Raw genomic sequence first — 15,862 nt, forward strand, 5'->3', positions numbered from 1 at the left:
GCTATAGGTGTAAATACCAAAGGCATTAGAAAATTTAGATGTATCTAGAGTGTGAAAACTTAAGACATTCTTTTATACCTGATACTACCTTGCTTACTTCCCCTGTTGTGAGTGTCTTCTTTATTTTTTTTTTTTTTTATGGCAGCCCAGTGCTCTAATAAAGGGATATTATTTTGAAATGGTACCGTCAGTAGGTGTTCCTTGCCCATGCATTTCTGAAAATCCTGCTGGCACTTCTTTTTTTGGAACTTAACTCTACTGAAAAATCTAGCCCTGAGATGATAATGGTGTGGTGGGGTTTTTTTGTTTTGTTTTGTTGGGTTTTTTTTGTTTGTTTGTTTGTTTTGTAATTCATTGCTTTGCTGATCCTCTTCTGTGTTGGAGTTTGTCAGCTGCAACAAGATGGTAATGGAAGAATAACATATGAATGGAATAATTTCTGACAAGTAACAGGTGACAAACTAATTGTCTGGTCATCAGGATATATCACTCTGACAATTAACACCATTTAGTCTCCTTTCAGTACTGTTGCTGGTCTGTGTTATCAAAGAGTAATGGGACATTTAGAAATTGCTGTACAGAAATTGCTAGAATCTTTGCAGTATGTTTTTCCTAGGGTAAAAAGGGAACAATTTTTTTTTTCCCCTTTTTAAAAAAACAGATTTCCTTTCATATATGTGTACCACCTAACAGAAAAGTCTTTTAGTCTCTCTGTTGGCTTCTTCCCCATTCATGAAGCAGATGGATTTAGCTTTCTTTATTTTAAATAATTTCTAGGATTTAAGCAGTTCTGACTTGATCAGGCCGAAGATCAGCTTGGTGTGTCAGATCGTGAGGGTAGGGCATATGGAGCTAAAAGATGGAAAGAAACATACCTGCGGACTCCGGAGACCGTTTGGTGTGGCAGGTATGAGACTGAAAAATACTCAGTTGCTAAATTAATTCGTTGGAGAAAAGAGCATGATAGTCCGGTGCTTGCAACAGTAGGCTAGAAATCAGGAAACATAGGCTGTATGCCAGCAAAAGCCTATCAGTCTCTTGGTGTTGGCATCTCTGTCTCCAGAATGGAGATGCTGATACTGAGCTGCATATAGTATTTCTCTGAGATCTTTTAATGAAAGTTGTATATGAAGATGAAGTACTGTCACTACTCACTGCTTGTTTTGTCAGCCCATAAAAAGATAATGCACTCCCATCAGCACGATAGACTTTCAGGTCTTTATTAAAGAGGGATTTGGTCCTCATGATTAATGGAATAAAGCTGAAGTTTTCAAAGGAGCCTTAGTGAGTAAGGCATCCAGTTCCTGTTCAGATCTTGTGATCGCCTTCATTTGAAATTGTGTGGGGAAAACAGCTTCAAAATAACGAGCATTTGAAACCTAAATATAAATTCTTTTCATAGAAATGTTTGAGTCCCACCTGTCTTTTTCAACAAAGAGAGTATTCACATTCTCTACCATATGCTGACTTATGCATCCATGAAAAGGTTCTGTTTAAAAAGTTAAGAAGATGAGAGTGTCTCTCTATATTGCTGTCATGAGTGATTTTAGACCAAAACTTAAGCAACCGCTGTTTCCCTTTAGATTGGGAAAAATTGTTTTCCCTTTAGATTCCCTTTAGCAACTTTGCAGAACTGTGTTGAACTTGTTGTTGCAGTGATGGACATAACTGATATCATACATGGAAAGGTGGACGATGAGGAAAAGCAACATTTTATTCCGTTTCAGCAGTAAGTACTAGATTCAGAGTTGATGACATCTCTCGCTTATTCGGGACAGTTGTCCTTTAGAGAAGGACAAATTTGTATGGGAGTCTGGCTGTGTACCGAGAAGGCCTCTACAAATAGATTAGCTAACGGCAGTTGTCAGGTCTTTGAACAAGAAGATTTTGTCAGTCTTCTGAAGCCTCACATTCGCCAGAAGATCTTTTATATTATTAGCAAGATTTCATTCTTGATTTACATGTCTGTATGATAAGCTAAATAGCTTAGAGAGTCTTGGCACTGCAGCTGAAATTATTAGACACCAATATCATCCGAGTTAGATAAGAAGAGCACAACCCAAAGTGATGATGTGGGGTCTGGGAGATGTGACCTTAAAAAAAACATTATAGGTGTGAGAGGCAAGATTTTCAGAAACACCTGAGTGCATGCGGAGCACAACTCCTCATTGTTGCTATTGTACAGCACCCTGTGTATTGTCAGCTTATTCCTTTCCACATTTATCTTGAAATGGTGAGTCAGAGGGGAGGGATTCTTCTCTGGGAAAGGGCTTTCTTCCTCTTTCTGAGAAAGAAATTCAAGCCCCACTGTGTTACACATTTCTGTAACGAGAGTTAGACTCATGTTCTTCCTGCTTTCTGATTACACTGCTCACTTTTTAGCACGTTACAGTGCAGAAGCAATAACCTTCTTTGAGTAGACTCAGTCATGTTATTAGAGTCTTGGATATAGCAATCCATTTGGTGAAGCTGTGTGTCATTTCAAGGTATTTTCAGGGGAGTTTGCTTTTTTTCCCTACCTTTCAGGGCCTGAAAGGCTGCAAAGAAGGATGTTTTTCCTTTGCATAATGTTAGTCTGGTACCTTTTTTCTTTTTCTTTTAATTTTTCCTCTAATCTAATGAGGCTGAGTTTGGATCCAAATCTGGACACAAAGTGAACGGGAGCCTGTGGAGATACTGTTTTATATGTACTTTGGTTCATTAATGGTGGTGTGGGAACAGAAGTGAAGCCTGGTTCTAGATCCAAAGCTCACTAGACATGTTTGTGACAAAGGTTTCCTTTGGGATGGGTTCAACGCTCCTGTGATTTCACATCAGTCAGAGTTAAGTGAAGACCAGTTCACCTACTTGGTCTCCCAGAGACGGCCCTGGGACACACCTGAAGTCAGGGATGGGAGTGCAAGGCCTAATGTGCTGAGCTTTTCCTGCGAGTTACCCATAGCGAGACCTGTTCTCACAGGTCCGCAAGGCAGTCTGTGGATGAAAAACAAAAATGATGTGGAGCTGGCTGTGCTTACAGTTGTTTTGAAGGCTGCAATTTCAATATGATAGGAATGTAGCCAGGGATTCTTTGGGTTGGCCTATACTAGCTATTCTAAGCCTGAGCAAGCACTTACATAGCTCATACTTCAAGAGTTTAAAAGTATTTCTGTTGAGTTTGTGCAGGTGAGGGGAAAAACAATTCTCGTGGAATCTTTTTTTAAAATTTTGTTGGAAAACAAAAAGAAAACAAAGTTTGCTGTTGGCCAGCCCTTGTCTTGCAGAGCACATGCTTGGTGTTTGTCTGCCTCCCAGCCTCTGTTGTTCTTCTCAGGATTGCCATGGAAACGTACATCAGACAGCGACAGCTAATCATGTCCCCTCTGATAACTTCCCATGTGATCGGAGAAAATGAGCCCCTCACTTCTGTCTTCAACAAAGTCATCGCTGCAAAGGAAGTGAATCATAAAGGGCAAGGTACACCAGTCAGGCGAGAAGCTAATAAAAAACCTGATGTGGGGAAAGGTTCCCCTTCCTTACAAAGGAAGTGAAGGTCCAGAGATCAAAGCTTACTAGAGTCCGCTACCTCCTGTGAGCCAAACCTGCGCTCTTTGTGATGGCTGTCATCCCAGCACACTGGGAGCTAAAATGATAAAAACAGGAGCTGTTCTTACTTGGGTAAAAAGAACTGCTTCTCTAGCTGATGACTGATAGATTCATATCCTTTGGATTAGAATGAAACATGTCATGTGACAGTCACTCGGTATTTATTTAGACGATGGAAGACTCTTTCCCTGTTACACTCCTCGTGAGTTAATTTGCTACTAATGTAATATTTTAAAGATACACCTATTCATGTGAATATGCACTATTTTTAAGTGAACATGGCTGATTGCATCTTCTAAATGGCTTGGGTGGGTTTGAATGCTTTGTTCTGGATTCCCCTGCTCTTGCTTGCGTATCTGGCCTTCACTCAAATATGCTAGCACATTCATCTCAGAAGGGTTCTGTTTGACTTCAGAGGATCAGATGCAGTAAGGTCCTGTTCAGCACAAGGGAAACTTGGAAAACTGGGCCAACTGGGAACCTGCTTGGGATCTTTGAGATGTTTTAGCTTGGGGATCAGACAATGAAACAGTTTTCTGTCTTTGAGCATAGGTTTTAATTTCATGTGTTCACATATTTTTTGGTTTTTGGTGGTTTTTTTTTGGTTTTGGGGGGGAGGTTGTTTGTTTTGGGTTTTTTTGTTTTTTTTTTCCAGTAAGGAAGTGTTTTTCTTCTTAGGCCTTTGGGTTTCCCTGAAACTGCTTCCTGGTGATCTAGTACAGGTTCAAAAGGATTTTTCCCACCTGGTAGACAGATCAACAGCTGTGGCTCGCAAAATGGGATTCCCTGAGATCATCCTTCCTGGTAGGTCCCATATGCCTACCCGCATGGCTCTGTGAATCAGAGGCGGGTGAAATTCTGGAGTTCCTGCTGTGAACAAATTTATTCTAAAGCTAGCTGAAAAAACATGTTTTCATTCTTCCTGAAGTTTCCAGCTGATCTCTTTATTTTTTGTCAAATAAGTGAAAACTGAAAAATTTATTTGAGAAATTTTAAATTATAGTGAGTGGACTCTTTGGAAAATAAAAAAAAAATCTGTTTAGTCAAAAAGCCATTTTGTACTACATACAGTTTTAACCTGTTCTATTTAATCCTTTTAAAGCAGATTTAGGTCTATAGAGCTGATTTCATTAAAAAATAAATTTTACCTAAAGACAGAGAGATTTTTGGTGGGACTGATGCATTTTAAAAGTTTTTACATGACTTGTATAACTTGTATAAACTTTTACAGCTGTCTGTACAAGAAAAATAACTCATTAAGGGCTCTGAATTTTAGGTGATGTTCGAAATGATATCTATGTCACCCTGGTACAAGGGGAGTTTGACAAAGGGAAGAAGAAGACTCCCAAGAATGTAGAAGTCACCATGTCTGTGCATGATGAAGATGGCAATCTACAAGAGGTATGATGGACTTTGCAGGAGGTGCAAGGCTGCTGAGTTTGGTATGTGATAGCTCTGGCGCGTAGGATCTTATTCATTCTTCAGCTGTATGCAAGAGCTATGTGATAATGAGCAAGAGATTATAGGAGATCACAGTGACCAAATTTGAGGACTCACTGATCTTTTTTCACATTAATAACTGATTTGAGGAAATCTTTAAAGATTTGGTAAAATTTTCAAAGTGACACACCCTGAGTTCCCTTGACACTGAAACAGACTTTGAGTAACCCTGCCATTTACGTTCTTTGACAACTTTCATCCTAGGATATTTTTTTCTTTCCTCCTAGAATTTATCTTTATCTTTTTTCCCCTCCCCCCTTGTCCTTTTCTTGAAGAAAGCTATCCATCCCGGTGCTGGTGATGAAGGTGTCTCTGAATATAAATCTGTTGTTTATTATCAAGTCAAGCAGCCTTGTTGGTATGAAACAGTAAAGGTAAGAGTGTGCATTTTAGTTTTGCTTCCTTTGTGTAGAAAATGAGACTAAAATGAGTAGATTAATGAGTAATAGAATGTCCTGTAAGTGGACCGGAGGTATAGAATGCTGTCACGGCATTTTCTCATTGTGTTATCGTGTGCAGGTGTCCATTGCAATAGAGGAAGTCAGTCGTTGCCATTTAAGATTCACTTTCCGTCATCGATCATCACAGGAATGTGAGTATCAGGAACTAAGACCTGCAGGGTACTGTACTCTTCCTAGTCTCATCCTGAGGTTTGTTGGTTTTTTTTTTTTTTTTTTGAGAATCCAACAAAGATGGAGTCCTTGTTATTTCCAATGTTGTGGATTTTCCTACCAGGAACAAAAATAAAACAGAAGCCTATCTTGTGATATTTTCAGCCTGAAGCTGGAAATTAAAATGTTGTTTGCAAATAAAGAGAAATAATTCAAACTATTAATAGCTTTTTTAAAAAAAAAAAAGGCTTTTGTTGTTGGTTTGATTCTAAAACTGAAACTATATAGAGAGCAAAGTGTTATCCCCCTTGAAAGACAATTGTCCATGCATATTGCTAGTTTGGCTTCTCCATGTATGGTGGTGTTCTAATTCATTTCAAATCCTTGACAAAATTCAGTGCAAGGCTATAACCTGATTGGTCCCTAGTGGTCTTCCTATAGGGAGGATTTCCAGTTAAGTTAATGACAGGCTAATAAGAAAATTAGAGCCAGAAATTTTATTGCACTACTTCAGAGTCTGGTGATATGAGCTGAACAATGTGAGACTGATCCCTTAAAAGGCTCTAAGAAAAAAAATCTCTTAAGGTAATTTGCAGATGCAGTGACAGACTTTCAAAGCTAGAGCAAGTAGATACAAGTTTAAAAAAGAAAAAAATGCACATGTTTGCATTCAGACCTCTTCTTTCATTTTACTAAATGTGATGTGGCCTGTCCATGGAGATTCCAGATTCTACTGTGGTGCAAATATCTACCTTTCAAAATGTATTATTTAATTTATTTTTTAAAATATCAGAGCATCCTAAATAAGTCAACTACCCCATGATTAAAGCTGTTAAATTAAATATCTATATCTCACAGATTAAATTTGCAAAACCCCAACCAAACTCTATGAAATTATACATGTCCATCTAGCAGAACAGCTAACCAATGAAATTGTGTGGAGAAAGAAGCTTCAGAGGAAGTTTTTCTGTGCAACTGCAGATACCTCCTAAGTGACTGGAGATGAGAGGGAAAGTTGGACAGCTCTTTCAGCAGTGGGTCACAAAGTAGGCCATCTCCTTCATGTAATGTGATGCAGTTAAAGAAGAAGTTACGTGCAGTTATAGGGTTGCGTATGGACAGTATAGACACAAGGCCAATACTGGTAAAGATTTTTCTTTGTTTGCAGCTAGGGATAAGTCTGAGAGAGCTTTTGGCATGAGCTTCGTGAAGTTGATGAATGCAGATGGAACAACATTGCAGGACGGCAAACACAACTTGATTGTTTATAAGGTAGCTTGGGCGTTTGCAGTCTTCATTTCTGTTCAACTGGCCAGAAAAACTCTCTTGGCTAACTTCTTTCTTAGCAACACAAATTCTATTGCACCAGTGCAGAGATTCTTAATAATATTTTACAGGATAATAGGACAATAATTTTTTTTATAAGTCACTGACAGCTCTAGATTCACTGGTTCTCTAACTGTGTGGATACAAATCTGTTACATCCTTATATGTATGCACACCTGCATGGAACGTTTTTCATCTAGCATCATTCATCTAGACAACATGCAAGAAACGGGCCTGGTGAACACCTGCTTTGTAGGATTAGTATCTGACTAGAAGAGAGACATGGTGTTTAATCACAGTAACAGGAAAAAGTTAATGCCTTGCTGCAGGAACCTACAAAGTGACAAAGAACTGATTTCCGTGTCTTGAATGACTCCGTAAAACAGCTTAGCCCATTGGCTATATGGGCAGCTTTCATTCGCTAAAGTTAGATGCCCAAACAGACAATGTGAATAAATAACTATAGACGTGAAAAAATGTTTAAAGCCTTCTCTGGCTGTCACTGTGTTGAAGTGTGTATGGTGTTAATGTGTCTGCAGATGAGAAGTGCAAGAGGTCAGATAAGGTGCGATCAAAGTGTAAGATAACCCTTGTCTTTGCTGTGTTCAACAGGGTGATAACAAGAAAATGGAAGATGCTAAATGCTATTTAACTCTTCCTTGTACAAAAATGGAGATGGAGGAGAAGGAGATCCCCTCAGGAAAAAATCTGCACCATCTAGCCACCTTCACACCCACGAAGGACAGTACAAAGGACAGCTTCCAGATTGCCACTCTGATCTGCTCCACCAAGCTCACCCAGAATGGTAGGTCTTGCATTAGCACCCTGGCAGTACTGTGATGTATATTTGATGAAGTAAGAGAGCACTTTCTTTACCCAAAACCTTGCCTGGATTGCACAACTTGTGGACATATCCCTTTAGCTTTAATCTTGCTGCTTCTTGTGTCAATGGCAGCCTGATCCCAGCGTTATCAGCATCAGTATTGCCAGTACAAGCTACAAAGATGTTTATGCAGCCACTACAGACCATGTCACAGGCATATTGAACCCAAACTACCTATGTTAAATCTAACAAGTTTGTCAGCATGTATAGAAATGGCAACTGTCAGTGACAGTGTAAATGTGTTTTTAGATTCCTTTAAATTAAAGGCTAATTATCTTCTTACCTCTGGCTGTTAAGAATGTAGCAATTAGAGCTGATGTCTTCAGTATGTTGTTATGCAATAACTCTGCTTTGCATACAGCCAAAGTGGCCAAATTAAAGGACGTGTGTATGCGAGTGAATACATTATATGCTCATAAGTGATGTGAGATTTAAATGAGTTAAAGCACCCAGTGTAGCTCAGGAAGGCTTTTAGTATAACATAATCTGTGATTTTGGGAAAGAATCATGTGGAAAATTGTCACCAGCTGTGGCTCCATCAAGGTGTGTCTGCATAGCTGCTGGAGATGGGCACGAACTGCTCTGCTCGCAGTCTGAGTAGGTTTAGGGCCTGTTAGCTAAATGTCGTACTGATACATCCATGTGTGTGAGGACTGAATCTGACTTTCATCATCCAGGCGGAAGTGCAAGCCGAGCAAGTTTGTCTTTCTCCCCCACCCTCCCCACATGTACACTGTATTTCTGAATATGGCATTCCTTGTCAATGCTGTATATTTCACATGTATTCTTAAATTTGAAGGTAGTAAATGAATTTAGTTGCAGACCACTGTTAGTGTACATCTTTCATTAACTTGGAGATGCGTGTGAAACCTGATGAACTACTTAGCTAGCCTCAACTGTAGTCTGTACCTAAACCTGAGGTCCTGAGATAATCTGGAACTGTGATAAACAGTCTGCAGCTTAATGTACTTTATACAAGATGTTTAAATTGTAACTTGAAGAAACATCTCTAAGAGACTGCTCTAAAGTAAACATAGAACATTTGTCAGAAAAGTCATACACTATAGTAAGTTTCCCAGCTTGAGGTATCTTCTCTCGAGTGCATGAAAAGCCTGCAGAATTGTCTACCAAATGCCTTAGTTTATAAAATCATGCCAAGGTTTTCCATTAATAGCAAAATTAACTTTCTTGCAAAGACAAAAGAGCCATCTCAAGGTAATGTTCTGTACATGGCACTGTGACTTTTTCTAAGCTGATTCTAAAAATAACCTGTAGTACTTTATTGTTCTGCAACCATCAGAGGAAGTCAGCTGTTTTGTTGTGATTTGTTTCTAATTGCTGATGTTCTGTCCTTGCTAGTTGACCTGCTAGGTTTGTTGAACTGGCGTTCTAACTCTCAGAACATAGCCCACAACCTAAAGAAGCTAATGGAGGTGGAAGGAGGAGAAATTGTAAAGGTATGTATAGAGATTTGAGTCATTTTGTTGTGTGGACACTTATGTATGTGCTTCATGGTAACCTTGAAGGATTATAATTGTGCTGTATCTAAAAGCTCTGTATATAGACTAGGAGGGCTGTTATTGTAGCTGCTGAGCAACGGGAGAACAAAAAGATATCCTTTGACTCAGGATCTCTCATCAGCGGAATTCATCTGCATAGAAATTAAGTGTTTCGAGAATCAGGGAGTGATTCCTCAGTTTTCCTTGCGTTCTTGCCAAAAAAAAAATACCTGCAAAGCCCAGCTGTTAATTTTCAGTAGTGGCTCTGGGCCTCCTTTGTGAATAGGACCTGCTGTGCTAGGAACAGAATGCAGAGAAGGCCCAAAGAGCTTCTGGTCAGAGTAGCTTGGGGAACAGACCTGAAATGTGGGGAAGCACCACAGCAAATAGCAGCCATATGAGGGAGGTAGGAGATGCTTTGTTAAGACTTCCTGTGGTTCCAAGTGTGGATCTTTGGGATTATGCAAGCTATGATTTTACCTGTTTTAACTGCTGAGCAACGAAAGTAAAGGCTGTGTACCTGCAAACCAGTACTTATGTAAAATGCCATGCCTTAGTACATTGTATGTGGTTAAGTAGATCCAGTGCGAGCTGAAACTGTACATGGACAAAGTTAAGTGCAGTCGATAGCTCTCTTGCATGGACAGCTACCTTTGCACTTGCACTTCTGCTCTGCAGCAGGGCAGAGAAGAAAGCTGGGACATTCAGCTAGGTAAGATCCTTCTGCAGCAGAGGTGTTTACCTACAGCTTTGCTTCTGGCCTTGCTCCTATAACTAGCGAGAATAGCTTGGCAGTCATGACCAGCATGTGAATGTATGCAGGACTAAGATCCCATTTCAAAATGCTCTTTCATGTATAACTTTAACAATTCAACTGCTTTAGGCCGAAAGGGGAAGGAGGGTCCAAAAGAGCAGGCTCTTGTGCAGGATTCCAGAAGTAGTAGTCTTTTCCTACCCTTTCGTTATTTTCTGTCTCTAGTTTTTGCAAGACACCCTTGATGCACTTTTCAATATAATGATGGAAATGTCAGAGAATGAAACCTATGATTTCCTTGTGTTTGATGCACTGGTGAGTGACTTTTTTCTGTGGATTTAGGGTATCTCTTTTTCAGTCCCATTTTCAGTCTGTTCATGCTGCTTGCTTCCATTGGATAGGTAAATCGATATTTCATTCTGAGTAATAGGTTATATTTAAAGACACTTTTAAGGCATTTTCAAGCATTTTCAGGAGCTAGGACTGAAATATGCCATGACATTTTAATGACCACAGTGAGAATAATGAGCATTTACATAAATAGGTAACTTGTTCAGATAACTCTCTCATCAAGGCAATTTACAAAAGAGAAAAGCAGTATTATCTATCTGAAGCACAAAGGGAAATGATTTGCCCAGGCTCACAGTGGAGGGTTTATGGCTATGGTGGGAGCAGAACCCTCATACCCTAAGCGCTACCCCAATCCTTATGCAATAGGGGTCAGTGCTTCCCTGAACCTTTAGGGAAGGATTGTAATAAATGAGCAAAAGACTTCACAAAGAGTCTGCTGCTGCTTTAGAGAGGCTGCTTAATGTGTTTGAAAGGCACTATTTTGATGTGCAGCACAATAAGGAAGTTGTACACTTGATGCTATTCAACAAGTATGTGCTTAACAGTTTAGGAAGAAACATGAAGTCAGATGTATCCAGCTGACATTGGTGTTGAAGATGAGTATAGGGAGACAGAATGTCCTTGCTCTAATGCATTTCATTGTAGTAGCAGGATTAAGAGTGTTATAGACCTCGTGTGCATTCATTTTTGAGTATAAACGATCAGAACTTCTTTTTCTTTATCCTGGTTTGAGAAACAGAGCCTTCAGCAGCTCTGTGCCTACTTAATCCTGTGCTATGACAGTATTCATGTAATGACTGCAAGTAGTGCCACTTCCTATATCACTATTGCCACTTCATGGAGCAACTGCCTTATTTTCTAGGAATCCTGTCTAAATGCCGATGTAACCTACCGAACTTCTGTCTGAGAAATGATGTGGTTGCACGCCGCAGTATTTAGTTGCCATTAGAATGTGAACAACACTATCTGTAACATTAATGCACTTGGGGGGGGGGGGGGAAAGCACAATGATCCAGCAGAACAGATGACCTGATTAGAGGCTGAGTTACACTGCAGTTAGTTAAAGGTTGTGCAGCTCTATATATCTGTTTCTTTTTGAATTTTTGGCAGGTATTTATTATTTCTTTGATCGGAGACATCAAGTTCCAGCATTTTAACCCTGTACTTGAAACTTACATTTACAAGCACTTCAGTGCAACCCTGGCGTACGTGTAAGTATCGGTAACCACAAACCTGCAGGCTGTCTTCACAGGCCTTATGTCTCACTGAAGCTCTTGGTAAGCTGCACTGATGCACTAAGAGCAGCATAGACTGCATGAGAACGTGTAGCTGTGTGTTTCACCTTATTCTTGCCTGCTTTCAGGAGAGAAAAAAAACCTGTAACAACTTACTATGAGAAGTTTTTTATTGTCAGAATTTTCTGTAAGAAAAGATGATACTATCATGGAAAATCCTGAATCAATCTGCATAATGCAGAGTCTTTCAAACTCTAGTCTACGTTCTTTGTGTGGTAAAATCACCTCCATGCTTTGCAGACTGGTTTCATATAGCAAACGACATTAATGCAGTCCGTCTGTATACATCTCTCCCATATAACTCTTGAGTACTCTTAGTCTAATATTGCTGCCAGAAGATTTGGGAAGGGGGAATTTACAGGTATGTGGAGAAGGTAATGGAAAATACCATTATTCAGTTCTGGGGTGGGGAGAAATCTGTTGACCAGGGAACATATGGGAAGTTGGGTCTGATAAGTACTGCTGCTTGTGGAGCTGCTTTGGCTTTTCAGCCCAACCCTTTTTAAGAACTTTGAACAGAACAAAGTTTGAAAGTAATGTAATCTGTATACTCAGTGCTACGGTTTGCAGTGCGTGTTTGAGTAGGGTCATGGGGAGGAGAATCAGAAAACTTACTTGACTGAAACAGTGCACACGACATTGTTGTTAATGATAGCAGAGAGAACGGTGTTTGCCCCCACTGTCTGCTTACAACCAGGCAGGTGGTTGAGGCCACAGAGTTCAAAGAACTGCTAATATCAGTGTGGGATTTAAACATGCAGATTACATGAGATTACTTTTATATAATGAAACTCTCTCATATAGACTCTCATTTGTTAAAAGAAACTTGCAGTTCTTCACATCCAGATGTGTGGGTGTAGGCAGTGGGAATAGTTCTGTTTCCCTGGAGCATTTTCATCTATGGTCCTCAAAGCAATTCAGTTCACAATCATTAGTCCTGTTTTATAAGAGAAGGAAGAAGAATTGAGGCACAGAATTTGATTAGGTACATGTTAAAGTTTAGTCCTGTTAGTCCCCCTGTTGACTTCATGCGCTTAAGCGAGGCATTTAAGTGCTACACCTAATCATGGCTTACATGTCCAAGGGTACCAGGATGTTGGTGGAGAAGCCAGGAGTAAAATCCAGATTTGGCTTCCAGCCCCTTGTTCTAGGGGCCCTCAACCCAAAGGTCGTTACTGTCACAGTAACAGGAAAATAAAAAGTTAAAACTGAGGCCAATAGGGAGGGCAAAACCAAAAAACAAACTCCCTTTCCCCTCTAAAATCTCTTTGGATTTTTACTAATACACATGAATTCCCACCCTGAACATTCAGCCTCTTCTAGTAATGACTGTCAACCTAAAGATAAATCTGTGGGTAAACACAGTATGACAAAGCTCTGAAGTCCTCTGTTCCTGGGTTGCTTTCTTCTTCCCTGTCCTAGCTGTGCAATCACTACTTGTGTGTGGTTTCCTCTCCCTGTAGCCTGTGGAAGATTCATCATTCTTATTACTCTCTACTATAAATAAACCTCTTTGTCTGATTAATGGGCATGCTGTGTCTTAGCTTTGTTGTTCCCTTGCCTTGCTTTCCAGCTTGGCTTGATAACGTGATATCTGCTTAATGCCAAGTGGACTAGAATGTTATGTAGTGTCCTCTGTGTGCTCCTCATGCTAAAATTTGACAAAGCAAGGAATTAGATGCTGACAGTGCGGTAAGTAGAGCAAGCAAGAGCAGAATCTGTTGTATACTCAGCTATCGCTCATGCGCCACTTTGGGTGCTGTGAGTTGTTTAATGAAGAGAAGAGGGTTTTGCCTGAATACTAGCTACCAGAGCTCTCACTGCCCTTCTGATAAAGGGCTGTAAGAACCTGATCTTACATCTGATCCTTGCAGAGACTAGATAACAGATAATAATGTATTTATGCAGCTTCTGTCCACAGTTCTCAAAGTACTCAGTAAATATTGCTTCAAAAGCCCTTTGTGCTCCACATACGTTTTCCTTTGTGCATATGAGGATGCTAACATATGGAGAAGGTGTGAATCCACTTTAAGTAGTAATGGGTTTTCCAGCCTCCTGAACCCTTCATTTTACAGAAAATGAGAAGCAAGTCAAGAAGTTGGAATTTGTTGATGCAGTTAACAGCCATGGTTTGGGCTAGATACCTGGGAATTCATGAACTGGTTTTGAAAATCCGGCACCCCATGAAGCCAAAGGCTTCAGAATGAAATAAGCTGTGAACAGGAATCCCTGTCTGTTATCTAAACATCAGATTGTGGCTCATCTCTGGAATAAGAAAACTGGACTTACAGCAAAACTTAACTGTGTCTATATTTGTTCTCCTTTTCTTTTTACTTTCAAAGGAAACTCACCAAAGTACTGAACTGTTATGTGGGAAATGCAGATGACTCCAGCAAGACAGAATTGCTGTTTGCTGCTCTGAAAGCCTTGAAGTACCTATTCCGATTCATCGTTCAGTCACGAATATTGTACCTGAGGTGAGGCAAAGGTCCTTGCCATCCTTATTTTGCCTCCTTTTGGAAGTTAGTGGAGTTGCTTCCATTCAGCACCACCATAAAGGATATTCTTTGGTGTATCCTTCATTCTTGAGTTATCAAGAAGCGTGTCCTTCTACCTCTTGTCTGTGGCTGGAGACAAAAAGATGAGTAAAGACTGAAACACCTAATTTGAAGAGGGAGAATCCTTTTAGTTATCTGTAGCATGCTATAAGCTGCATAGGATAGTGCTTCTTCATTAAAAATATAACAAATGGGATGACTTCCTTTTTTAAAAAAATCTGCATTTTGAAGGACTTCTCAAGGTGTATTACTTAAAAAAACAAAAAACAAAAAACAAAAAAACAATAATTTCAAATATTCTAAAGAAAAATACTCTATTTAATGGTGTCAGAAGATGACCCCCACAGATATTATTTACTTCAAAGGGAATGTGCGTGCAGTGTCTTCTCTCATTTTCCTTGAGCTTTTGGCGGCAGACAAATGCAGTTTGAGACACTGGCAGTTAGAAAAGTGCAGCTTTTCACTTACAACAGAGTTTCAGCAGGAAATTACTGCTATAGTAACTGCAGTATCCCACAATGCCATTACACTTGTTTCTTTGTAGAAGGAAATTGCTTTAAGATGCTGTTCCAAAGGACAAAATTGTCTCAGCTACTGTGACACTATTTCTAGCCTAAATTTACATGTGTAACTAGCTCTTTCTGTTCTTTGTAGGTTTTATGGGAAAAGTGAAGATGGAGATGAATTTAATGATGCAATACGCAAGCTGTTCCTCTCCTTCAATGTCCTCATGGACCGGCCTTTAGAAGAGGCTGTCAAGATTAAGGTATGCATAATTCTCAGGGAGAGGTAATATTTTTTATTAGATCAACTGATCAGCTGGGGGTTGGGGAGAGGGACAAGCTTTGAGATACTCAAACCCATTGAGATGAGTCGTGTCTGAATCCTGCTGAATATCTGTTCTAATGAACTGAGTGTGGCAGGAAAGCAGTATTTAAACCCCAAAGTTTATCAAATAAAAATGAGCTTTTTATGCATTCTGTAACTGTGGCTTAGCTGAAACCCTGCAGCAATTCCTAGGATGAAAGCTAACAACCAGCCAAGATATAATGTTGGAAGACAGTTCAGACAGTGACACAAGCTTGAGGGTGATGGAGATGGAAATGTTAGGCTACTGCAATAATCAACATAACTCAGGGAATGAAAGTACTGACAAGCCAAGCGGTTCCTAAATGTGTCTTAGATTTTGTACTTGCTTGTTTTTCTGGTGAGGCCTGGAATATGAACTTTCTCTCTGGGATCTGAGGAGGAACAGAACAGCCTTGCAGTGAGGCCTCTAGATTGCTTTATTTCAGCTCTTTCGGCCAACATACCTTTCTCTCTTTGCAGGAAAGACTGATTCTAAACGCTTTTTTAATTAGTGTTTGGATGATTTAAAGCCCAACTTTGATTCTCGTGCAATGAGAGTTCCTGCTGACAGCAAACATGGAGCAGTGAAGTAAATAAGAGAACACCTCTCTGCAGCATCACCCAGAGACCTTTAGTTGCTGTTGCACACAG

General features: G+C 39.8%; 1 protein-coding gene across 7 annotated transcripts in view; it reads left to right on the forward strand.

Moving 5' to 3' along the window:
- DOCK5 (dedicator of cytokinesis 5) overlaps positions 1–15,862 on the forward strand; it is an 89,761-nt gene that overhangs the window by 34,191 nt on the left and 39,708 nt on the right. For all 7 annotated transcript variants that reach the window (XR_003256044.1, XR_003256040.1, XR_003256041.1 and 4 more), the window contains 14 exons: positions 778–907; positions 1,657–1,729; positions 3,314–3,456; positions 4,264–4,389; positions 4,862–4,986; positions 5,361–5,459; positions 5,605–5,677; positions 6,865–6,968; positions 7,635–7,827; positions 9,265–9,362; positions 10,384–10,473; positions 11,620–11,720; positions 14,147–14,281; positions 15,017–15,128. Coding sequence is in view for 2 of the 7 variants with exons in the window: in XM_026081769.1 (XP_025937554.1) it covers positions 778–907; positions 1,657–1,729; positions 3,314–3,456; positions 4,264–4,389; positions 4,862–4,986; positions 5,361–5,459; positions 5,605–5,677; positions 6,865–6,968; positions 7,635–7,827; positions 9,265–9,362; positions 10,384–10,473; positions 11,620–11,720; positions 14,147–14,281; positions 15,017–15,128 (1,602 nt within the window). In the remaining 5 variants the exon portion in view is untranslated. The remainder of the gene's footprint in view (positions 1–777; positions 908–1,656; positions 1,730–3,313; positions 3,457–4,263; positions 4,390–4,861; positions 4,987–5,360; positions 5,460–5,604; positions 5,678–6,864; positions 6,969–7,634; positions 7,828–9,264; positions 9,363–10,383; positions 10,474–11,619; positions 11,721–14,146; positions 14,282–15,016; positions 15,129–15,862) is intronic.

This window comes from Apteryx rowi, unplaced genomic scaffold (assembly GCF_003343035.1).
Source record: "Apteryx rowi isolate R43461 unplaced genomic scaffold, aptRow1 scaffold_56, whole genome shotgun sequence".
In the NCBI taxonomy this organism is placed as follows: Eukaryota; Metazoa; Chordata; class Aves; order Apterygiformes; family Apterygidae; genus Apteryx; species Apteryx rowi.